Source organism: Phycodurus eques, chromosome 21 (assembly GCF_024500275.1).
Source record: "Phycodurus eques isolate BA_2022a chromosome 21, UOR_Pequ_1.1, whole genome shotgun sequence".
Classification (NCBI taxonomy): Eukaryota; Metazoa; Chordata; class Actinopteri; order Syngnathiformes; family Syngnathidae; genus Phycodurus; species Phycodurus eques.
The window spans coordinates 4,000,747-4,017,775 of record NC_084545.1 but is presented as its reverse complement, the minus strand read 5'-3'; the positions used below and the strand labels follow the sequence as shown (position 1 = coordinate 4,017,775).

General features: G+C 42.9%; 3 protein-coding genes across 4 annotated transcripts; 1 reads left to right on the top strand and 2 right to left on the bottom strand.

The window, feature by feature from the left end:
• Positions 1-38: 38 nt before the first annotated feature.
• terf1 (telomeric repeat binding factor (NIMA-interacting) 1) lies at positions 39-7,030 on the top strand. Its single transcript, XM_061666742.1, has 13 exons — positions 39-299; positions 1,124-1,219; positions 1,301-1,422; positions 1,802-2,038; positions 3,003-3,112; positions 4,200-4,270; positions 4,344-4,434; positions 5,121-5,185; positions 5,271-5,335; positions 5,442-5,497; positions 5,862-5,956; positions 6,461-6,501; positions 6,580-7,030. The coding sequence occupies exons 1-13, from the start codon at positions 110-112 to the stop codon at positions 6,742-6,744; spliced, it is 1,404 nt and encodes a 467-aa protein (XP_061522726.1). The 5' UTR covers positions 39-109; the 3' UTR covers positions 6,745-7,030.
• A 105-nt stretch (positions 7,031-7,135) lies between these two features.
• On the bottom strand, positions 7,136-9,434 carry LOC133396670 (somatomedin-B and thrombospondin type-1 domain-containing protein). Its single transcript, XM_061666743.1, has 5 exons — positions 9,090-9,434; positions 8,047-8,241; positions 7,904-7,982; positions 7,591-7,767; positions 7,136-7,356 (listed from the first exon to the last, which is right to left on the bottom strand). Exons 1-5 carry the CDS (start codon positions 9,298-9,300, stop codon positions 7,239-7,241), a joined length of 780 nt encoding a protein of 259 aa, XP_061522727.1. The 5' UTR covers positions 9,301-9,434; the 3' UTR covers positions 7,136-7,238.
• Positions 9,435-12,789: 3,355 nt separating this feature from the next.
• Positions 12,790-16,417, bottom strand: LOC133396769 (GTPase IMAP family member 9). Of its 2 annotated transcripts, XM_061666947.1 has the most exons (3): positions 16,278-16,417; positions 14,889-15,620; positions 12,790-13,019 (listed from the first exon to the last, which is right to left on the bottom strand). In XM_061666947.1, exons 1-2 carry the CDS (start codon positions 16,306-16,308, stop codon positions 14,908-14,910), a joined length of 744 nt encoding a protein of 247 aa, XP_061522931.1. In that variant the 5' UTR covers positions 16,309-16,417; the 3' UTR covers positions 12,790-13,019; positions 14,889-14,907. The 2 variants fall into 2 exon arrangements, with proteins under 2 accessions (XP_061522931.1, XP_061522930.1); XM_061666946.1 differs by lacking the exon at positions 12,790-13,019 and having other exon boundaries at positions 13,376-15,620.
• Positions 16,418-17,029: the final 612 nt, after the last annotated feature.

The window sequence follows — 17,029 nt, the reverse complement described above, 5'->3', positions numbered from 1 at the left end:
GGGCGCTACTTTTTCCTTGTGTTGAACAAGCCTCATCGGTTGACGCTTCCCGCTGAAAACCAAACAAGCAAACTGAAGCGGAATCCTCCTCGAATGAGTAAACAAGAACATGGAACAACAAGCAAACGGTGACAGCGATGAAACAACAACAACAACAGCGACCGAAGAGGTTTATAACACCAGCCAGCTGACCGATGTGGCCTCCAATTGGATTCTGGACTTCCTTTTTGTCGACATTTGTCGTCGCTTTAAAGAGGGAATTTATGATACCTTCAATGACGCCATCTCGACCTACGAGTGTAAGTTGTCGTTTATTTACACTTCATCTGGGTTTTATTATTACTTTCCTAATACAAATGCACGGCGATACTTTTATTTTATTTTTATGGGTGATCCACCAAACTCATTGCTTTGTGTTGTAAACCGTGTCAAACAAGTCAGAAGAGCTCAGGATTTCCCACGACCCTAAATGGGTCGCGAGCGTAGGACTATTTTTTTAGTATAACTTACTCAATTTCATTTTGGCACCGTTAAAAACGCGACCTTTCGTATTAGTTCTTGTATTGCGTTCTATTGTGATTTATTAACACAGAAACGGGGCAGGATGTTGTTAGTATGTTTTCCTTGCGTGTCTGGTTTGACGCTGTCAAGTCCCAAAATGCACCGCGGCTGCTCGTTTCCGCGTGCCATTAAACTGGCCCCTTTTATGATGCAATTTTATGATGTCCTATGAACAATAAGGAGGTACATGTTGTTAATTTGGCCACAAAATGTGTTATAAATCATATTTCTTTAAATTGTACCGTCTTCCATCTAGTGGAAGAGCATTTAATTGTTCTGCCTGTCACTATATGTTGCTGGCATAGATAGATGCCCAGCAGCCGGGTGATGCCACTTTTCCTCTCTTGAGTTTGCATATTTTTATTTTGCTTTGACCTTTTTTATTATAATCGAATTATACGATTAATCATTGCAGAGTTCCCTTGGTAATAGGGAGTGTGTTTCAATTGCTGCCTTATTGTGTTCAAGAGTGAATAAACATTGCTAACGTCGACGTCAACAGACCATCTGAATACTTGATAATGATTAATAAGCCCCCCCCCCCCCCATCTCTCTCTATCAGCTGTTTGTCAGACACCGTTACTCAAAGGAGGAAGCTCAAATGAGAAAACGCTAATCTGCGCCTTCCTCACCCGAGTCATGCGAGGAAGACAATTGGGTAAGACTCGACCACCATGGCCTAAGTGTCACAGTGCAACCTTTTATTCGTCTTCGTGGCTTTTCGTCGCCGCCCCTCCAGACACCCGTTTTGACGACGACGCGATGCCTCTGATGTCCGCAGCCAAGTCTTGGTTTCACCTCAAAGATGCGGTGGAGGATGAAAGCTTGTTTGACAACATCACGCTTCACCTGATCATACAGGTGATTTTTCAGTTTTTTTAACCATATTTGGGCATTTGAACCTGTGAAGAAGAAGTGTGTTATTTCTCCCATCCAATGAAAGCTATGCGGAAAACAACTAGTTAAATATAATGAATTATATGAGTATATTATATATTCCACTTTTCATGTTTTGTTGTCTTTATTTTTTACATTTTGTGTATTTTGTACTTTTATTTCTTTCTTTTTTTCTAGACTTTTATTGTTTATTCATTTTGTGTTTTCATTCTTTATTTCCTTTTTTGTTTTTTTTATTTCTTTTACTTTCTTATTTTCATAATTAATTAATTTTACATTTGTTTTTTTTGTTTCATACATTGGAGTTTTTTTTTTTTTTTTTTTTTTTTTTGTACATTTTTAGTCTGTAGCTGTGTGCTTGGAGAAAGGCCAAAGAACGCAGGCGTCGGGCGCTCTGAAGTGGTTCGAAGAGCATGTCGAATACCCGCAGAAAGTGTGCGCCAAGCTCTCCACCATCGTGGCGGAGATGGACACCTACCACCCGTTCCTCACCGTCTTCAGTTTCGCTCGACTGCTGGAGACGGTGTGCACCTTCTTGGACGCCTACTTGGCCAAGCGTCCGTCAGACTTCCTTCTCAAGGTACGCGCACCGACCCGCAGTGCTTTTCTTCTATTTTTTTTTTATTTAATTAACTTTTTTGAACATAGTATTCTTATTTAGGTATCTATAATTCAATTTAGATTTTTATGTTTTGAGTGGGCGGCACGGTGGACAACTGGTTAGAGCGTCAGCCTCACAGTTCTGAGGACCCGGGTTCAATCCCCGGCCCCGCCTGTGTGGAGTTTGTATGTTCTCCCCGTGCCTGCGTGGGTTTTCTCCCGGCACTCCGGTTTCCTCCCACATCCCAAAAACATGCACGGTAGGTTAATTGACAACTCTAAATTGCCTGTAGGCATGACTGTGAGTGCGAATGGTTGTTTGTTTCTATGTGCCCTGCGATTGGCTGACAACCAGTTCAGGGCGTACCCCGCCTCCTGCCCGATGACAGCTGGGATAGGCTCCAGCACGCCCGCGACCCTCGTGAGGAGAAGCGGCTCAGAAAATGGATGGATGGATGTTTTGAGTGTTTTTTGTTGTTGTTTTTTTTTACCACTCATTTCTGCAACAATGTCTATTAAGAGTCCCTAGGAGTCCGCCTATGCGGCATATTGAAGCCCTTTAAGGGGCCCGACTTTTGAAGCTGCATTAACTATCTTGCATCATTATCCAAATGCCAAGTCGGCCGCCTTTAATTTGGCCTCGACGTGTTTTGGAAGGGCAACCGACCGGCCGCACCCCCCGGATAGGGGTAGGTGCGTCGCTTTTTCATTTTATCATTAGGTTGTCAAGAATGTTTTTCTATAATTGAGAAGGACCAAGGTCAAGCCTGGAAGGCCGTGTTTAAGTGCTAAGCCTCATTTGGCACCGCTTCAACACGTTTAATGTAAAAGTTAATTGTTGAAAGGTATGGAAAAGTAATGTGAGTAGAGATCATTCATATTGTGTGTGTGTGTGTGTGTGTGTGTGTGTCTCCGTGTGTGTCCGTGTCCGTCCTAACTCTCAGGAAGCCATCAAGGTGGTGCGCTTGTCGCAGAGTATCGATGCTACGGACGCCACAGCGAAAGAGAACAAGTCTCTCTTGGAGAAGGTCGATCACGCAAGACTGGAGACAGAGTAGGAAATAATCATCATTGTTCCAACGTGGCCAAAATATGTCTGGTTTTGATTTCCAAACTCATTTTCCCTTAGCAAATAATGGAACTTAACTTATTTTTTGATATTTTCATTGACATGCTTGAACAATTGAGTCTTCGGAACCAAGAAGCGAACCTACGCATTATCCTGAAGTTTAGTGTCGTCAATGAACCAATTTAATGTTCTTTAAAAAAAAAAAAATCTACATTTTTGTAAACCTTAAAGGAAATCTGTGCATTTTCATAAACGTCAAAGACGGTTGAGTGTCCTCAATGAACCCAACCTACGCGTTTTCATAAACATCCAAGGCAATTCAAGTCTTCAAAACCACATTAGTGTCTTCAGTGGGCCAAGGCAATTGAAGGGTTTTGCTATCATCGAACAACACCTTTAAGTTTTTATTACATTTTTATAAGCATCTATGACTATTTGTCTTCAATGACAAAAAATATGTAAACTTTGTGTTTCCGTAAAGAGTCTTCAATGAACCAGACCTGTTTTCATAAACATCGTCAACAGTTTAACTCTTCAATGAAGCTGTGTTTCATAAAAATCAAATACCATATAAGTGAACGCTACTTATCGTCTTTCCTGAAATATTGATAGATTTGACGGATGTTTGGAATCAATTAAAATCTTCGGGAAACTACAATTTCTGGGAAAAACAAATATCCAGTCGTAAGTAATCATTGCAAAATAACTCAACAAGGTACTAAATCCCCCAGATTTTATTGCAGCCATAAATCTTTAAGACACTCTCTTGGAAAATGCCCAAAAAAAAAAAAGGGACTTATTCCACACTAGTTCTCAAGGGCTCAATTTTCTCTTCCATGAATTAACTGAACCTACGTTTGCATAAACATCAAAGACAGTTTGGTGTACTCAATGAACCAAACTTAATCTTAAAAAAAAAAAAAAAAAGCTTTGGAACCCTGTACTAGAGTAATCCCCCCACAGGTGTGCACACACTATCATTTTGTAGCTGCATTGCCTGTAAAGGTTGTTGTATTTGTTTGCGGGTATTTTTATTTTTTTGTGTGAAATGGTGCCTTTCACACTTCTGTAGAGCCAAACCAAATCTTCAAATCATTGGGAACAAGAAGCTGCACGTCTCCCTCCGAAGGCAATCCGTAAATGGTGAGTTTCCACTTTAATCGTTCTTCCTAGCGCATCTTTTTATGAACTCCGCGACCGCAAATTTCGCCCACAGAGTTATTGTCTTTGCACGTGTCGACCGCTGCGGACGAGCGAAGCGTGGACGCTTCGGAAGACGCCGTTCTCTCGCAAAAGGATGACGTCCGGTAAGAAAATGGTTTGACACGCTTGAGGTTATGAGGAGGACGTAAAGGAGACATACAGTATTTCTATATTTTATTTAAATAGTAAAAAGTAAACCTCGTCTCCCTTTGCCAATGGCTGACACAGAATGTAAAAGCAGAGGGTGCAGGAAGGTGTTTGCAGAGTGACACTGGCACCTAGTGGCATTCTATAAACATTTCTGCAATTAATAATTGATTATAATCCCAAATTTTTCTTGTTGCCATTTTGGTATGCTTCTGTGGTGACATCACACCCCCCCAAAAAATTGTTGTAGATACATACATGCATACATAAGTGTTTTATTTATCCCATGAAGGAAATTAAAGTGTCACAGTAGCAATAGTCATACATATACACTCCCATTCATAATACAGAAACAACAAGCAAAGTACAAAAGACGAAGAGTGGCATTGGAGGGGAACTCAAAGAAATTTAAAGCTATCTACAAACCTTTTATGTCGGTAAGTGTTAAGTAGTGACTAATTATGCTGCAGTAATATTTGTACAATTAGTGCAAAGTGGGAAGTACAAGTCATTGTTACATTGTCCCGTGATATACAATATATAATGATGACTTATAATACACTTGATATGTACAGTGTATGAAACTCTTCATATGCACAATAGTTCTTTCTTACATTGAACTTTTTTTTTTTCCCCCTCTCAGACCAGAACGTAAACTTCGCGCGACAAAAAGGGCCCACGTATCTGGCCGAAGACTATACTCCAATAGTGAGTTTCATTTGTCCTTCTTATTGGATTCATTTTTGTATTTATTTTTCAAAATTTTAATACACAATGCACCTCCGGCTAACAGAGCCGTCAGAGCTGGACGCATCGCCGGACACCGCGGGCGTCCGTCAAGCAAAGACAGCTCTTTGGGTCAGTAAAGCCCGATGATGATAATAATACATACAGTTTATGTATTGAGACAAATCATCTCCCTATTTAACAATAATGTCTTTTTTTGTTTGTTGTTGTTTCATAGAACGTCCGCTCGTCCGCTGAGGACAAGGCCGACCAATCAGGGGAGATCACTACAAAGTAAAAACCTCCCCATAAGCATTTCATTACCTGAATTGTTATGATGCGGGTCACTTTGACCCGTATGGCCATCTGATTTCTGTAGTCCTAATTAGGGTCACAGGTGAGCTGGGGTTTGGCGAGAGGCGGGTTACACTCTGGACTGGTCGCCAGTCAATCACAGTGCACAAGTGACCATTCACAATCACATTCCCACTCCCACTTGTGATCAATTTGGAGTCTTCCATGAAAGTAGCATGCATGTTTTGGTGCGACTGACACAGGAGCATTATTGCTGTTCCTGCGAAACAAACGTAACACGAGAGTTGAAACATTTCCTTATATTAAAAACATTTTTTTTTTTAACATTTTCACACTTCCACAGGCCAAAACGCAGACTTTTGTCTCCTCAAACAAATGTGTTGGAGCCGGACACTGCGATGAAGCCTCAAGTGTGCATCAGACAGCTACGCGAGAAAGGTATTGTGTGTGTGTGTGTGTCTGTATTTTTTTTCCTCGGCTCAAAGTGCAAAGGCCATAGCAAAAAAAGAGGACAAACCATGCATAAAGTTACTCAAAATAATGTTTTATTCCAGTACGTAAATCAAATGAAGCCCAAAGTAAACCAAATTAGACCAAACTAGGATGTATACGTATAAATTAGGAGTTTAACGACAGTTTTTTTTTTAGTCAACGCTAAGGTGGTGAAAGTCAACAGCATCATTGACTCCCCCCGCCCCCAGTTGTCAAGTCGCCTCCAAACAACAAACTCACTCGCTCACATTCCCCGCTGTCCACAGTTCCACAGGCCCCACCCACCTACTCGTTCATCCAATCACATTCAGATACCTACATGGCCTCATAGACAGTAGGAACTTGGAAAATTCTAACAGCAGTATTCGTGCGTGTACTTGTGCGTATTCTTGTATACGTGTTTGACTATCGTTCCATTAGAAATGAAATAATTGCTTTTGTGTATTCCAGATGGAAACGATCCCGTTATCAGTCGGCAGACGACTCGTCGGGTTAGTTGGACTAACAAAGGGCCCTCGGATGTGCGTTGCTCTTATGTAAGTACTTCTTTATTTTCGTTTTGATTGTAGAAATGGTCGTCGGAGCTGGACAAGAGACTCGCGCAGGGCGTCCGGCGTCACGGCAAAGGCAAGTGGTATCAAATCCTGCAAGATTACGACTTTGAGGGCCGCACTGGCGGCATGCTCAAGGACCGCTGGAGGGTTCTGGAGAGGACCAATAAAGTGGACTATTAACACCCCCCCCCCCCCACCCCTTTTTTTTTCATATTGCATATTGTGTTAAGCTTATAGCCACTAGGGGGTATAATTTGGCAACTTAAAAATATTCACTTTGACTCTACGTAGCAAATGTATACATAAGGAGTGCTAACGTTATTATTTTTTTGTTTGTTCAAAATTTTCATGAGAATGATTGTCAATTTAATGATCCAGAACAGTGGAAATGTGATTTCAATAAATAGATATTAACTAAAACGTGAAGCACTTCTACTAAAAAAAAAAAAAAAAAAAAAACAAGAAATATGCAAGTAGCTGTCTCGGGGGGAAAAAAGAATTAATTATTATGTTATGAATCATATTGGGAGCTGTTTCTATTGGTGTTTACCTAATGCAGTAACCGGTGCAATTTCGCGTTTTGGGGGCTTTTTTTTTTTTTCCTTAACACTTCTCGGGTCAAATGCTTTGTTGGTTGCCCACGCCCGCCTTGGAAGAGTTCAGGTGGTCCTTGGTCAGATGAAGACGAAGCTGTGCTGCGGTGGGCAGTTGCACTGTTGCGTTTTGCGGATCCTGCGCCACGTGCCGCTGCACCGGGGGTTGCCCACCGCCTGCCACTGCAGCACAGCATCCCTGCAGCCAAAACAAATGTTTAATACACTGGAACCCACCTGCCTGTATACGGTGCATCCGGAAAGGACTAACCACGCTTCACCTTTTTTTTTTCTTCACATTTTGAAATAAATATAAAACTTGAGAAATAGCACAACTCAAATACATTTTTGAATAAGCCTGGAACATAAAATGCGACAAAACTGAAGCCCTGTGCGTCCTTTCCCGATGCACAGCGTGTGCACCACCACCAACCTGTCCGTTTCCCGGCCGTCTCCCTGGCAACCACCGCTGTGATTGCGCACGGCGGGCGGCCGGCACGCCACGCAAACCGTGAAGCCTTCGGCGAAGTAGCGCATCCAGCGCGTGTGCGGCCGGTTCTCCGCTGCGCAGTGAGGGGATCGTGACTCCAGGGAGAATTCCACGCAGAACCTGGGGGAACACGTTCGGGTCTGTTTACCAAGAACGAGCGCACGCGCACATGTGCGAAGTATCTTGAGTTTTTCTGTTCTTGTGACTCGCGATGGTCTCCTGGGAAGCAATACGTCCCACTGTTGTGGTGACTCACCCTGCATCCAGAGGGCTCCCGTAGGTGTCCCTCACGGGCCTCCCCTTGCCAAACTCCAGGCTGGTGATAAATGCAGGCCCTGATAGCAAAGGCGTCAAGCATTACACTGCGTTCAACCTCATTCAAACGCAAGTCGCGCTCACCTGTGTCAAGTCCACACGGGTTTCCCCGGCGGTCTCTGTAGTCCATGCAGCCGGCCCGCTCTTCCAGGGCCGGACAGGGCTCGCCGCCGTTAGCGGGCCGCTCGGCGACGTGCCGCACCCGTGCCCGCCGGGAGGGCCGGCACGGCTCTGCGCAGCCGCTCCAGAAGCTCCAAGCCTTCACGGAACACGCCTGAGCTGAGGTTTAGAGAATTGGGTATTTAACCAAAACAATTAACTTTGGCCTGATGCAAATCTGCTAGCTTAATGCTAACACATGATGGGTAATGCTCTAGACAGGCTAACAACTAGCATCGATGTAGCTTGTATTATAACCCTTTAAGCGATGGATATTTAACCACCAACTGTGCAGCAAAACAAATAATGGAACAATCCTCAAAGGCATCTATTCTTTATCCTCTGCAAAGAACGACTAATATTGCTGCAGCTGACTGAGTACACACCAGAAGCCGCGCAATGTCGATGTGCATTGAAATCATGATGCAGAAACCCTTTAATTCTTTACATTCTAATTAATCAATGTTATTACTGTTCACTTTTTTAAGGCAGATATTTTTAGTCGCCCTGGTCTAAGGCACACTTGTAGCTCAAGGCAAAAAAAAATAAAAATAATAATCGGCAGATCGACGGCTCATATCTGCACTCGTGAGTCAACGTACCGCTATATTTGTATACAAACATTAAAGAGTCAAGTTTCCATAACAACCCTTTTAAAAACATAGTCTGTAAAGTTATTAAAGCTTTTATGATGGCTGCAACAAATTAACTCTGTTTCCAGCAACTTCTTCGGGCCTCGCGGATGGATTATGTAATTTCTTTAAACTGATCGACTTAATCGCATTCTTCAAATACTTGTCGCTCTCACCGACGACTCTGCCCGGCTCGGCAAACAATTTCCACCCCTGTGAGATATTTCCACAGCAGATAAGCAAGCATGTGTGCATCTTATCTTCCTTTCCTGGGGGACGCGTGTTGATCTCAACGGTGTCACAAAAGAGCTCCCAAAGTTACCTGTGCCTGCTCACCTGGGCAGTGCGAGAAGTAGTCGAAGCAGCAGTCCCGTGTGGTGGCGCAGCCGCGGTCGCAGTAGCACGTCCCGTGGACGCGGTCCATCCTCCAATCAGTGGAGGTGCAGCTCGCGTCCCGGCCACTGCAGCACTTACCCAGGCAACCTCCGGAGACCAGGTGGCGCGCTGCCATAGCGGCCAAAAGCAGCAACAAGTGGACAATCGCCATTTTGATGGTCAGTTCGGGACAGCTCGCGATAGTGGCAACTCCATGTGTTCCACGCGTCTCCTGTCGCAGCTCTCAGGAGACTGAATGAACTCGGACAGGGGAGAGGAGGGTGGTTTGTTTTCCTCCTCCCCACCCCCTCTTCCTCCACTTCCTTGCATCCCCCCCCCCCGCCGCAATCTCTACACCGACGACCGTTTTCGGGCCACCCCAGAAGGGGAGGAATGTGAGCGCTTGGATGTTCTCCACGAGGGCACTCGTGCCAAGTGTTGGCAAGCCCCAACACTTCACTTTCGTTCTGGTTTGTTCCTCTGCATCTTTTCACTATCAGGTGCCTTTTCTGTTTCTATTAAGAGTTGTACTACATGCCCACCTAATTGATTTTAAAAATATTTGATCATCTTACCATCATTTTAGTTTATATACAAACCAATGCCATCTAGCCATTTTCTGACAAAAAATAAATCTTTTTTATTTATTTTACCATGTATGCAAACTCATGCAGATTCATCATTAAAATGCAATATGACATGTTTTATTTGAAGTTTTTTTGTTACCTCTACCATTCATTTTCTACTGCTTATCTGTTTTATTCCACTCTTATTATATTTATGTTGTTATTTTATATGAAAACCCAATCAATTTTAAAATGAAAATGCAATCCCATATTTTGCCATCATTTGTGTTATACTTTTATATAACATTCATTTTTTGTTTCATTATTATTACTAATCTGAGTGTTTTTTTTTTGTTGTTGTTGAAAGTTGTACTAAATTGTTCAGTCTGTTATGATTACGGCTGCCTTTATCCAACAGTCTTCACTTTATTGCTTTGGAGATAAGCCATGTGCAACACAATCGCACATGCTAATCTTGGTTTAATCTTAACAATAGGAACACATCCTTAAACGCAATGGGGGAGGGGGCGTTTCGGGTCCACAACCTTTTTTTTTTTTTTTTAAATAAACGTGTACACCCAGACAGTATGTCTCCTGTGATAGTTCCAGTAAATATGGCAGGTAAGTTTTTTTTCAAGGTGCAACAACAGGCTTGATCATGTGGTGACCTCCATTTTAGAAACGAGGCCTCTTGCAGGGAACGTTGGGCGGACCCTCTGGGCTCCAGAAGGAGCAGCAGACGTTTGTAATGACTTCTGCGTGATGATCCCGGGAGGTCAAGCGACAGTAATAACCTTCATCTCCACCAGGATCATCACCATCATCATCATCGCCGGGTGAGGCAGACGTGTCTGCGTGACCTTGCAAATATGTTTCATGTCTTCCATTTTGTCCTCTAGGTGGGATGAGCAGGTGTCCCAATACGGTGGTGCTTTGAGATACGAGTGACCAGACTTTTTCGCGGTACGAGCCGCCCCCACTATGACTGCGACATGTTTAAGACACTTTAAGACATACAGCAAGCACCACTCTAGGAAATAGTGAACAGTTCTTAAAAAAGAAAAAGGCTTTGGTCTGTTAAATGCCACTCCCAGTTAGTTTGTTGCCAAACTAAACATAAAAGAAAGAGTTACAGATTGTGTATTTAAAAACAACCAAACCGCCGCCTAAAGAAATGCCCCGTTAACTTAACATACAATGGAAAAGGCCATTGAAATGCTATTCATTAGTTGCGGTTTTAGGACCCTTTAAGCAACAGATATTTGTCTTATACCAAAATGACTCGGGTGGTATATTTTTCATTTTTGCGGCTGGATTGAATCAAACCCAGGGCGGGCCAAGGACAGTGCTAGACCCCCACACCACACACACACACACTTAAGTACAGTAACAAAGTACTTGTACTTTATTACTTCCCACCACCGGATGTAAGTAAACACATGTGGTCGGTGTTTTCTGACACGCCTTACTTAACGTGCGTGTACGTACCTGAGAGTGGTCCTCCATCAGTGCCTACGGACAAATACTCCTCTGGGTTTCCTGTCCCGGGTGTCAAAGTGACGTCTATATGGGGAATGTAAACCCTGGCCGTCTCCATGGTGATGCCCGGCCCCGGTTGCCATGACATCCAATCGTTTTGTTGACAAATGCATCTGGCTGGAAATGAGCTCCAACTCATCTGTCCTTGACTTGATACTAGCTCGCTAAAAGAGTTTATCCATCAGTCCTGGGATTCACCCGCCCACCCCCGCAACTTTTTGGATCTCCCTTTTTCTGTATTTTCTGACAGGTTAACAGCCCAAACCAGTAACTGAATCATAATCAGATTATGGTAAAAAATAGTATAAGTAGTATATATATAATATTATAATAGTCCGTTTAATCTATTACAAAAATAGTCATTATTTGCATCCGTAGTATGAATAATTGTAGTTGAACCTGAAGCAGCATTCCGTTTCAAAAAGGTTGTTGAGTACAACATCAATCCCTCTCGTGTTATTGCTTATTTGTTGTTTATTTGGTATGGTTTAATCATTAGACCATACCAAATAAACAACAATCAGTTAATAAACCGTAATCGGGAAAACGTTACATTCGATAAATGCTAATGCAAAATACATTTTTATCCAATTATTCAATGAATCTATGGAATAATCGAGACAATACCCAAAGGTTTTCGATTGTGACAACACTACAGTTAATGGTTTCGGGTAAGGCTTCGGTTTCGGTATTTTAGGAAGTTCACCTATGAAGGGTGCATCGACAAAAAGTCAGGTGATACTGTAAAAACAGGACAAGCCTTCAGTTTAAATCAATCAATAGTCCAAAATTGGAAAATAGTTTTTTAAAGTAACATGCACGATCGCATCTATTTCTGCTCCGTCGATGCGGTTTGTCCTCACGTCCACCCAAACAACAGGTGACCTCAAACAGGGCGTGCTAATTGCCGCGACTGGGCCAAGTCCTCCCCAAACCAACCCGAACTCCCCCATCATTGTTCCGCCTAATGAGCAGATCTCTGGCGGCGTTTGATGAATCGTCGCTTTTGTCCGCCGCCTGCCCATTCACGTCCCTCCCTCCCCGCTTCCTGCCTGCCCGCCCGCCCGCCGCCATGTTGACGCGTGTGCGCTACAGAGGCCTCGCCGCAAGCCTGTTGACACACGAGTCATTCTTTATGGATGTTTGACTTGGCTTCTGTCACCACGATGAAACGAGTGAGCGGACACGCCACATATGTATAATAGTACTACCTTCATGTTGTTGTACAGTTGAGAATCTCAACCGGGATCAGTGTCGACCAGCTTTTTCGACACATATTTTTCTTTATCCTCTGCGGAAAATGACTAAGATTACTGCAGCTCGCTGAGGAATTGTGACCGTCTCCATTGATATCTGTATGTCCCTAATATACTGCCTTCAGGTGGCCAAGCGACACACACCAGATGGAGCCACACAGTCACAATGAAACGTAATGCACAAACTGTTAAGTTATTTACAATCTATTTGTTTTTATAAAGTACAATATTATAGAGTGCTAGCTAGTGTCCTTATTAAAAACACTACTTTTTTTCTGGTACGGATTAATGGCATTTCCATTAATTTTCAACAGGGAAAGATGATTTGAGATAGTTGTTTCGAGTTACGAACATGGTCACGGAACGAATTAAACACTTATCTCAAGGTACCACCAGTATGTTGACACATGTTACGCTTCCGTCCACTTGCTGTAATGGCCGGCTGTCCCTATTCTTTTGAGCGTACCTGAGATTGTGTCCGTCATGCAGCTGATAAGATTTACGCTGTGAGGAATGTCACCTGGTAGAAGCTGCAAAAAAAAAAAAATGTCGGCAAACATTGTAATATGATAACATGATACAATATGACAGCGGTCGCAGCTGTGTGGATGGGCTTTTTTTTTTTCTTTTTTGGTTTCTATTGAAGCGTCCGGTTTCTATTGACACACGACCTGGTTTTGGGGCATTGCAGAAGCTGTTCAAACAATAGTTATTAAGATGGATGACTTGTTCAACAGGTTGAAAAGAAAATGCTAGCAAGGTCAAATGGCAACTGTAAAAGCCTTAACTATGCAGGTAATGTAGTAAAAGTACCACTTTGACACTTAAAAGTAACCTTAGTAATATTACTCGAGAAGCGTAATGTAATTGATCAACTGAGACAACATTAAGGGCTCGGAGTGCTTTATTAAGTGTAGAAAAATAACAATTTGGTCACTAAATTGGACATTGTCACTCCAGTCATTGTACAAAACACAACAGCAGGGTATTAAATAGTCTGGACAGGCTTACAGATCATTCAATCGATTGTAAAGTCTTGTCGTGTCTTGAGACAGAATAGAGTCACTACTTGGCGGTGGAGGCCAGTCAGTCGTCACTCTGTTTGTTACAAAGAATTTGAATTGGAAAAATACACATTTTTGTACAAATACACTTTCACTGTGTAAAACGGTACACAAATATTTTTAAAACCAATTTAATAATTCTATTTACTGGAGGGGACATCGTGTAACAGACTATTTGTTTTAACCTCAAATAATTACGTCCCCACATCACAGGAAAAAAGTAGTAATCTTTCACCAAAAAGTTTTCTTATGACAAATAAAGCACTAATTGTGTAGCGGTAGTGTTGGGGGAAAAAAGTAATCTTCCAAGAGAAAAAACAAAATTCCAAGGAAAAACAAAATTACCTTCCGAAAAAATATATTCATTTTTTTCTGAGCAAAACAATAGTAATCTTGATCAATAGAATGTGATTTTACAATTAAAAATTCTATTTTTCAGTGGGGAAGAAAAGAGAAATATTACAGGCAAAAAGGCATATTTTTATAGGAACACTTTTTTTTTTTTTTTTAACCATGCATTAAATGTGTACTCTAGCAATAAATAAAGTGAAGTCACACTTAAGGTCAGAGTTGACTTACAGCTGTCAGTCTGTACAACATTCTCTTGTCAATTCTTGAGAAAAACGGCAGCAACATCAACACAGTGCAAAAGTGAACCCGCAACAGTTGATATTCTACCAATGTTTTGGTTTTCTACCGCTTCTTAGTCCTTTGGAGGGTGAATTTTGTGCGGGGCTAAAGCTGGAAAGGCACTCACTGACCATATCTTTGGGACACTTGAGTAGGTACACTTGCACAATCCTCCCCATCTTGTGGAATTGTCCTCACACGTAACCAGGACAAAGCACAAGTCGTTGCGCCATCTAGTGGGGGAATTAGTGATCACTGCTTTGAAAGTTTTGACCCCCACCCCCCAAAAAATGCTACGTTTTTTGACAACCAAAAAAAAACGTCTTGGGGGAAAAAAAAAATCTCGGTTCACTGTATTTATGTATTATGAGGATAAATCAAATTTTTGAAGGGAAAAAACATTTAAAGTAACATCTTGTAGTCTTTTTAGATTTAAAAAAGTCAGTATTACAAAAATAAAACCCTATTTTTGAGTTTAAAAAATCTGTTTTTATTTTGAAGATTGTTTTTCCCCCAAAATACAGCCAATAGTATCTACAGTATGGTTATAGTGTTAGTAATATTGCTACATCAAAAGTACTTTTTATATGGTGGTTACCTGTGAGGCTCCAAATATCAGAAACACTTTTGAGTGTTTGGAATAATCTCAGAGAAGGTCAAATGAGCAAAAACCCAGCTCGAGCGTCGGCGATTGCGCGGGCGTACCTAAAGCGTCGAGAACGCGTCACTCGGCAGAGAGCGTCGTCGCGTCTTTGTCTAAAGTCACGGCGACGTCGGCTTTGGGCCCGGCGTCCCCGGTCGGGTTCCGGTTCTCGTCCAGCGCCCGGTGGTCCTCCTCGGGCAGGTAGTGACCGCCTTCCTCGGCGACTATCTTGTCCACGCGCGCCATCAAGCGTCCCACCTGCGTCTGCTCCTCGAACACGCAGTTGTTGATGACCATGTAGCGGCGTCTGCACTTTTCCAGCACGCGCTGCAGCTCGGCGCCCTCGCGACGGATGTAGCGCTCCAGCGAAATGGTCCGCAGCACGTCGGCCCAGGTGAACACCACCAGGATGTGCCGCCACACTTGCTCCCCGAACAGGTCCACGTGCTCCTCGATGCGGGTGCGGTCCAGCTCGGTGAACATGCCCACGGGGATGACCAGCAGGAAGGCGTGAGGGCCCGGCGGGCACAGGGTGGCGCCACGGGCGATCTCCTTCTTGTAGGAAAGCGGCGTGTCCTGTGAGGAGTACCAGCCGGGCGTGTCTACCACTGTGACCGCGCGCCCTTGCACCTCAGTGTGCCGCGTCACGCAAAACTCAGCGGCGCGCTCCAGGTGGAACTCCTCGCGGCCCAGGATGGTGTTGGCCGTCAAGCTCTTGCCGGGCCAGCGCCAGCCCATGACCACCAGGCGTAGCGGGGACAGACTCCTGTCGGGACCATTACTCTCGCCGGACGCTGAAAGGAGGTACAATTTTTTTTTAATACATGCACCTCCATAAACATTGGTACCGATATACTGCCAGACTAAAGGCAGAATCTTCTCGTCTTCTAGTACAAGCTCTGCCACGAATAGCGAAAAACTGAATATATGAGTCTCGGCACCCTTTGCACAATGGTCATTGCACCGGACTATTGCTATATTAGTCAAAAAAACAGGAATTCTAACTATTTTTAGCATGCCAAATGTCGTTCAGTGACTTAAAAGTGAGCATTTCCTGCCACCATTGTGAATTTTAAATAAATAATTTCACACGTCGTACAAGACATGAAGACGTAAAACGAAATCAAAACATGACTTTTGTACTTCGGTCGTACCAAAATAAATTGTCTGTTTGCGCCTTCCATTGAGTGTTTTTACTAGCGGTCACACGGAAATGACAGCAACTACCTGTGGCGGAAGGAACTTCCACTTTATAACCAAAATAATATTAATAACTAAATAAAACTAACATTTGTTCATTTAAGTTGGGATATGTTAACGAAGCTTCGAGACTTGTCACCGTCCACTGTAACAGGGTTTAGCCGGAGGGCTAACAATGTTCGCGATGTTAGCTGAAATTCTACTTTAAAATTTGTAAGTACAGTGAGGACGAAAACAAGTCGCCAACTCACCCGAAGTTGGTTCGTGACGGTTGGCTTCCATAATGTTTCAATTTGAGGCTCGCTAACTTTTGGATCAAGTTGGCGTTAGGAGTTCAGTTACGTCGGCGAAAGTGCGGAAGAAATTCGCCTTCTTCCTGCTTGCCGACGTCATTCCCCCTTTCTGAACGAGTAAGCTGTTTTGTTGTTTTTTTTTAAATAGCAATCTTATAGTAATATTTTTTTCATAAATATAAAGTAATCCTACGACAATAATGTATTTCACAAGAAAAACAAAGTAATAACATATTTACGTAGATGGAAAGAGCTTCCTGCTTGGTGTCGGATACAAACTCGCCCACATCCGGAATGTTACGCGATTAAGGTCGTGTTTTTTCCCCCCAACAAAAATACTCAATTTTATGAGAATTGTTATTTTTTTAAATTGAGAAATACACAATAAAAACTATATTTAAGAAAAATTATTTTTATTAAATAAGAATAAATTGTATTGAGGAAATAAATGGGGTAATCTTACGAGAACAGTTTGGCGACGTCACTGCCAGAAAAACAATGGTGTTTTTTTTCCGCCATCCATCCATTTTCCAATCCGCTTATCCTCACTTGGGTCGCGGGCGTGCTGGAGCCTATCCCAGCTATCGTCGGGCAGGAGGCGGGGTACACCCTGAACTGGTTGCCAGCCAATCGCAGGGTACACAGAAACAAACAAATTCGCACTCACATTCACACCTACGGGGCAAGTTAGAGACTTCAATTAACCTACC

Coding starts and splice junctions, on each gene's coding strand:
- LOC133396670 (XM_061666743.1), bottom strand. CDS start 9,300: ATGGCGATTGTCCACTTGTTGCTGCTTTTGGCCGCTATGGCAGCGCGC. Junction 8,242..9,089: donor CTACTTCTCGCACTGCCCAG/GTGAGCAGGCAC, acceptor TCTAAACCTCAG/CTCAGGCGTGTTCCGTGAAG. Junction 7,983..8,046: donor CCCGTGTGGACTTGACACAG/GTGAGCGCGACT, acceptor CTTTGCTATCAG/GGCCTGCATTTATCACCAGC.
- terf1 (XM_061666742.1), top strand. CDS start 110: ATGGAACAACAAGCAAACGGTGACAGCGATGAAACAACAACAACAACA. Junction 1,423..1,801: donor CGCTTCACCTGATCATACAG/GTGATTTTTCAG, acceptor GTACATTTTTAG/TCTGTAGCTGTGTGCTTGGA. Junction 5,336..5,441: donor AAGCAAAGACAGCTCTTTGG/GTCAGTAAAGCC, acceptor GTTGTTTCATAG/AACGTCCGCTCGTCCGCTGA.
- LOC133396769 (XM_061666947.1), bottom strand. CDS start 16,308: ATGGAAGCCAACCGTCACGAACCAACTTCGG. Junction 15,621..16,277: donor CCGTCACGAACCAACTTCGG/GTGAGTTGGCGA, acceptor ACCTCCTTTCAG/CGTCCGGCGAGAGTAATGGT.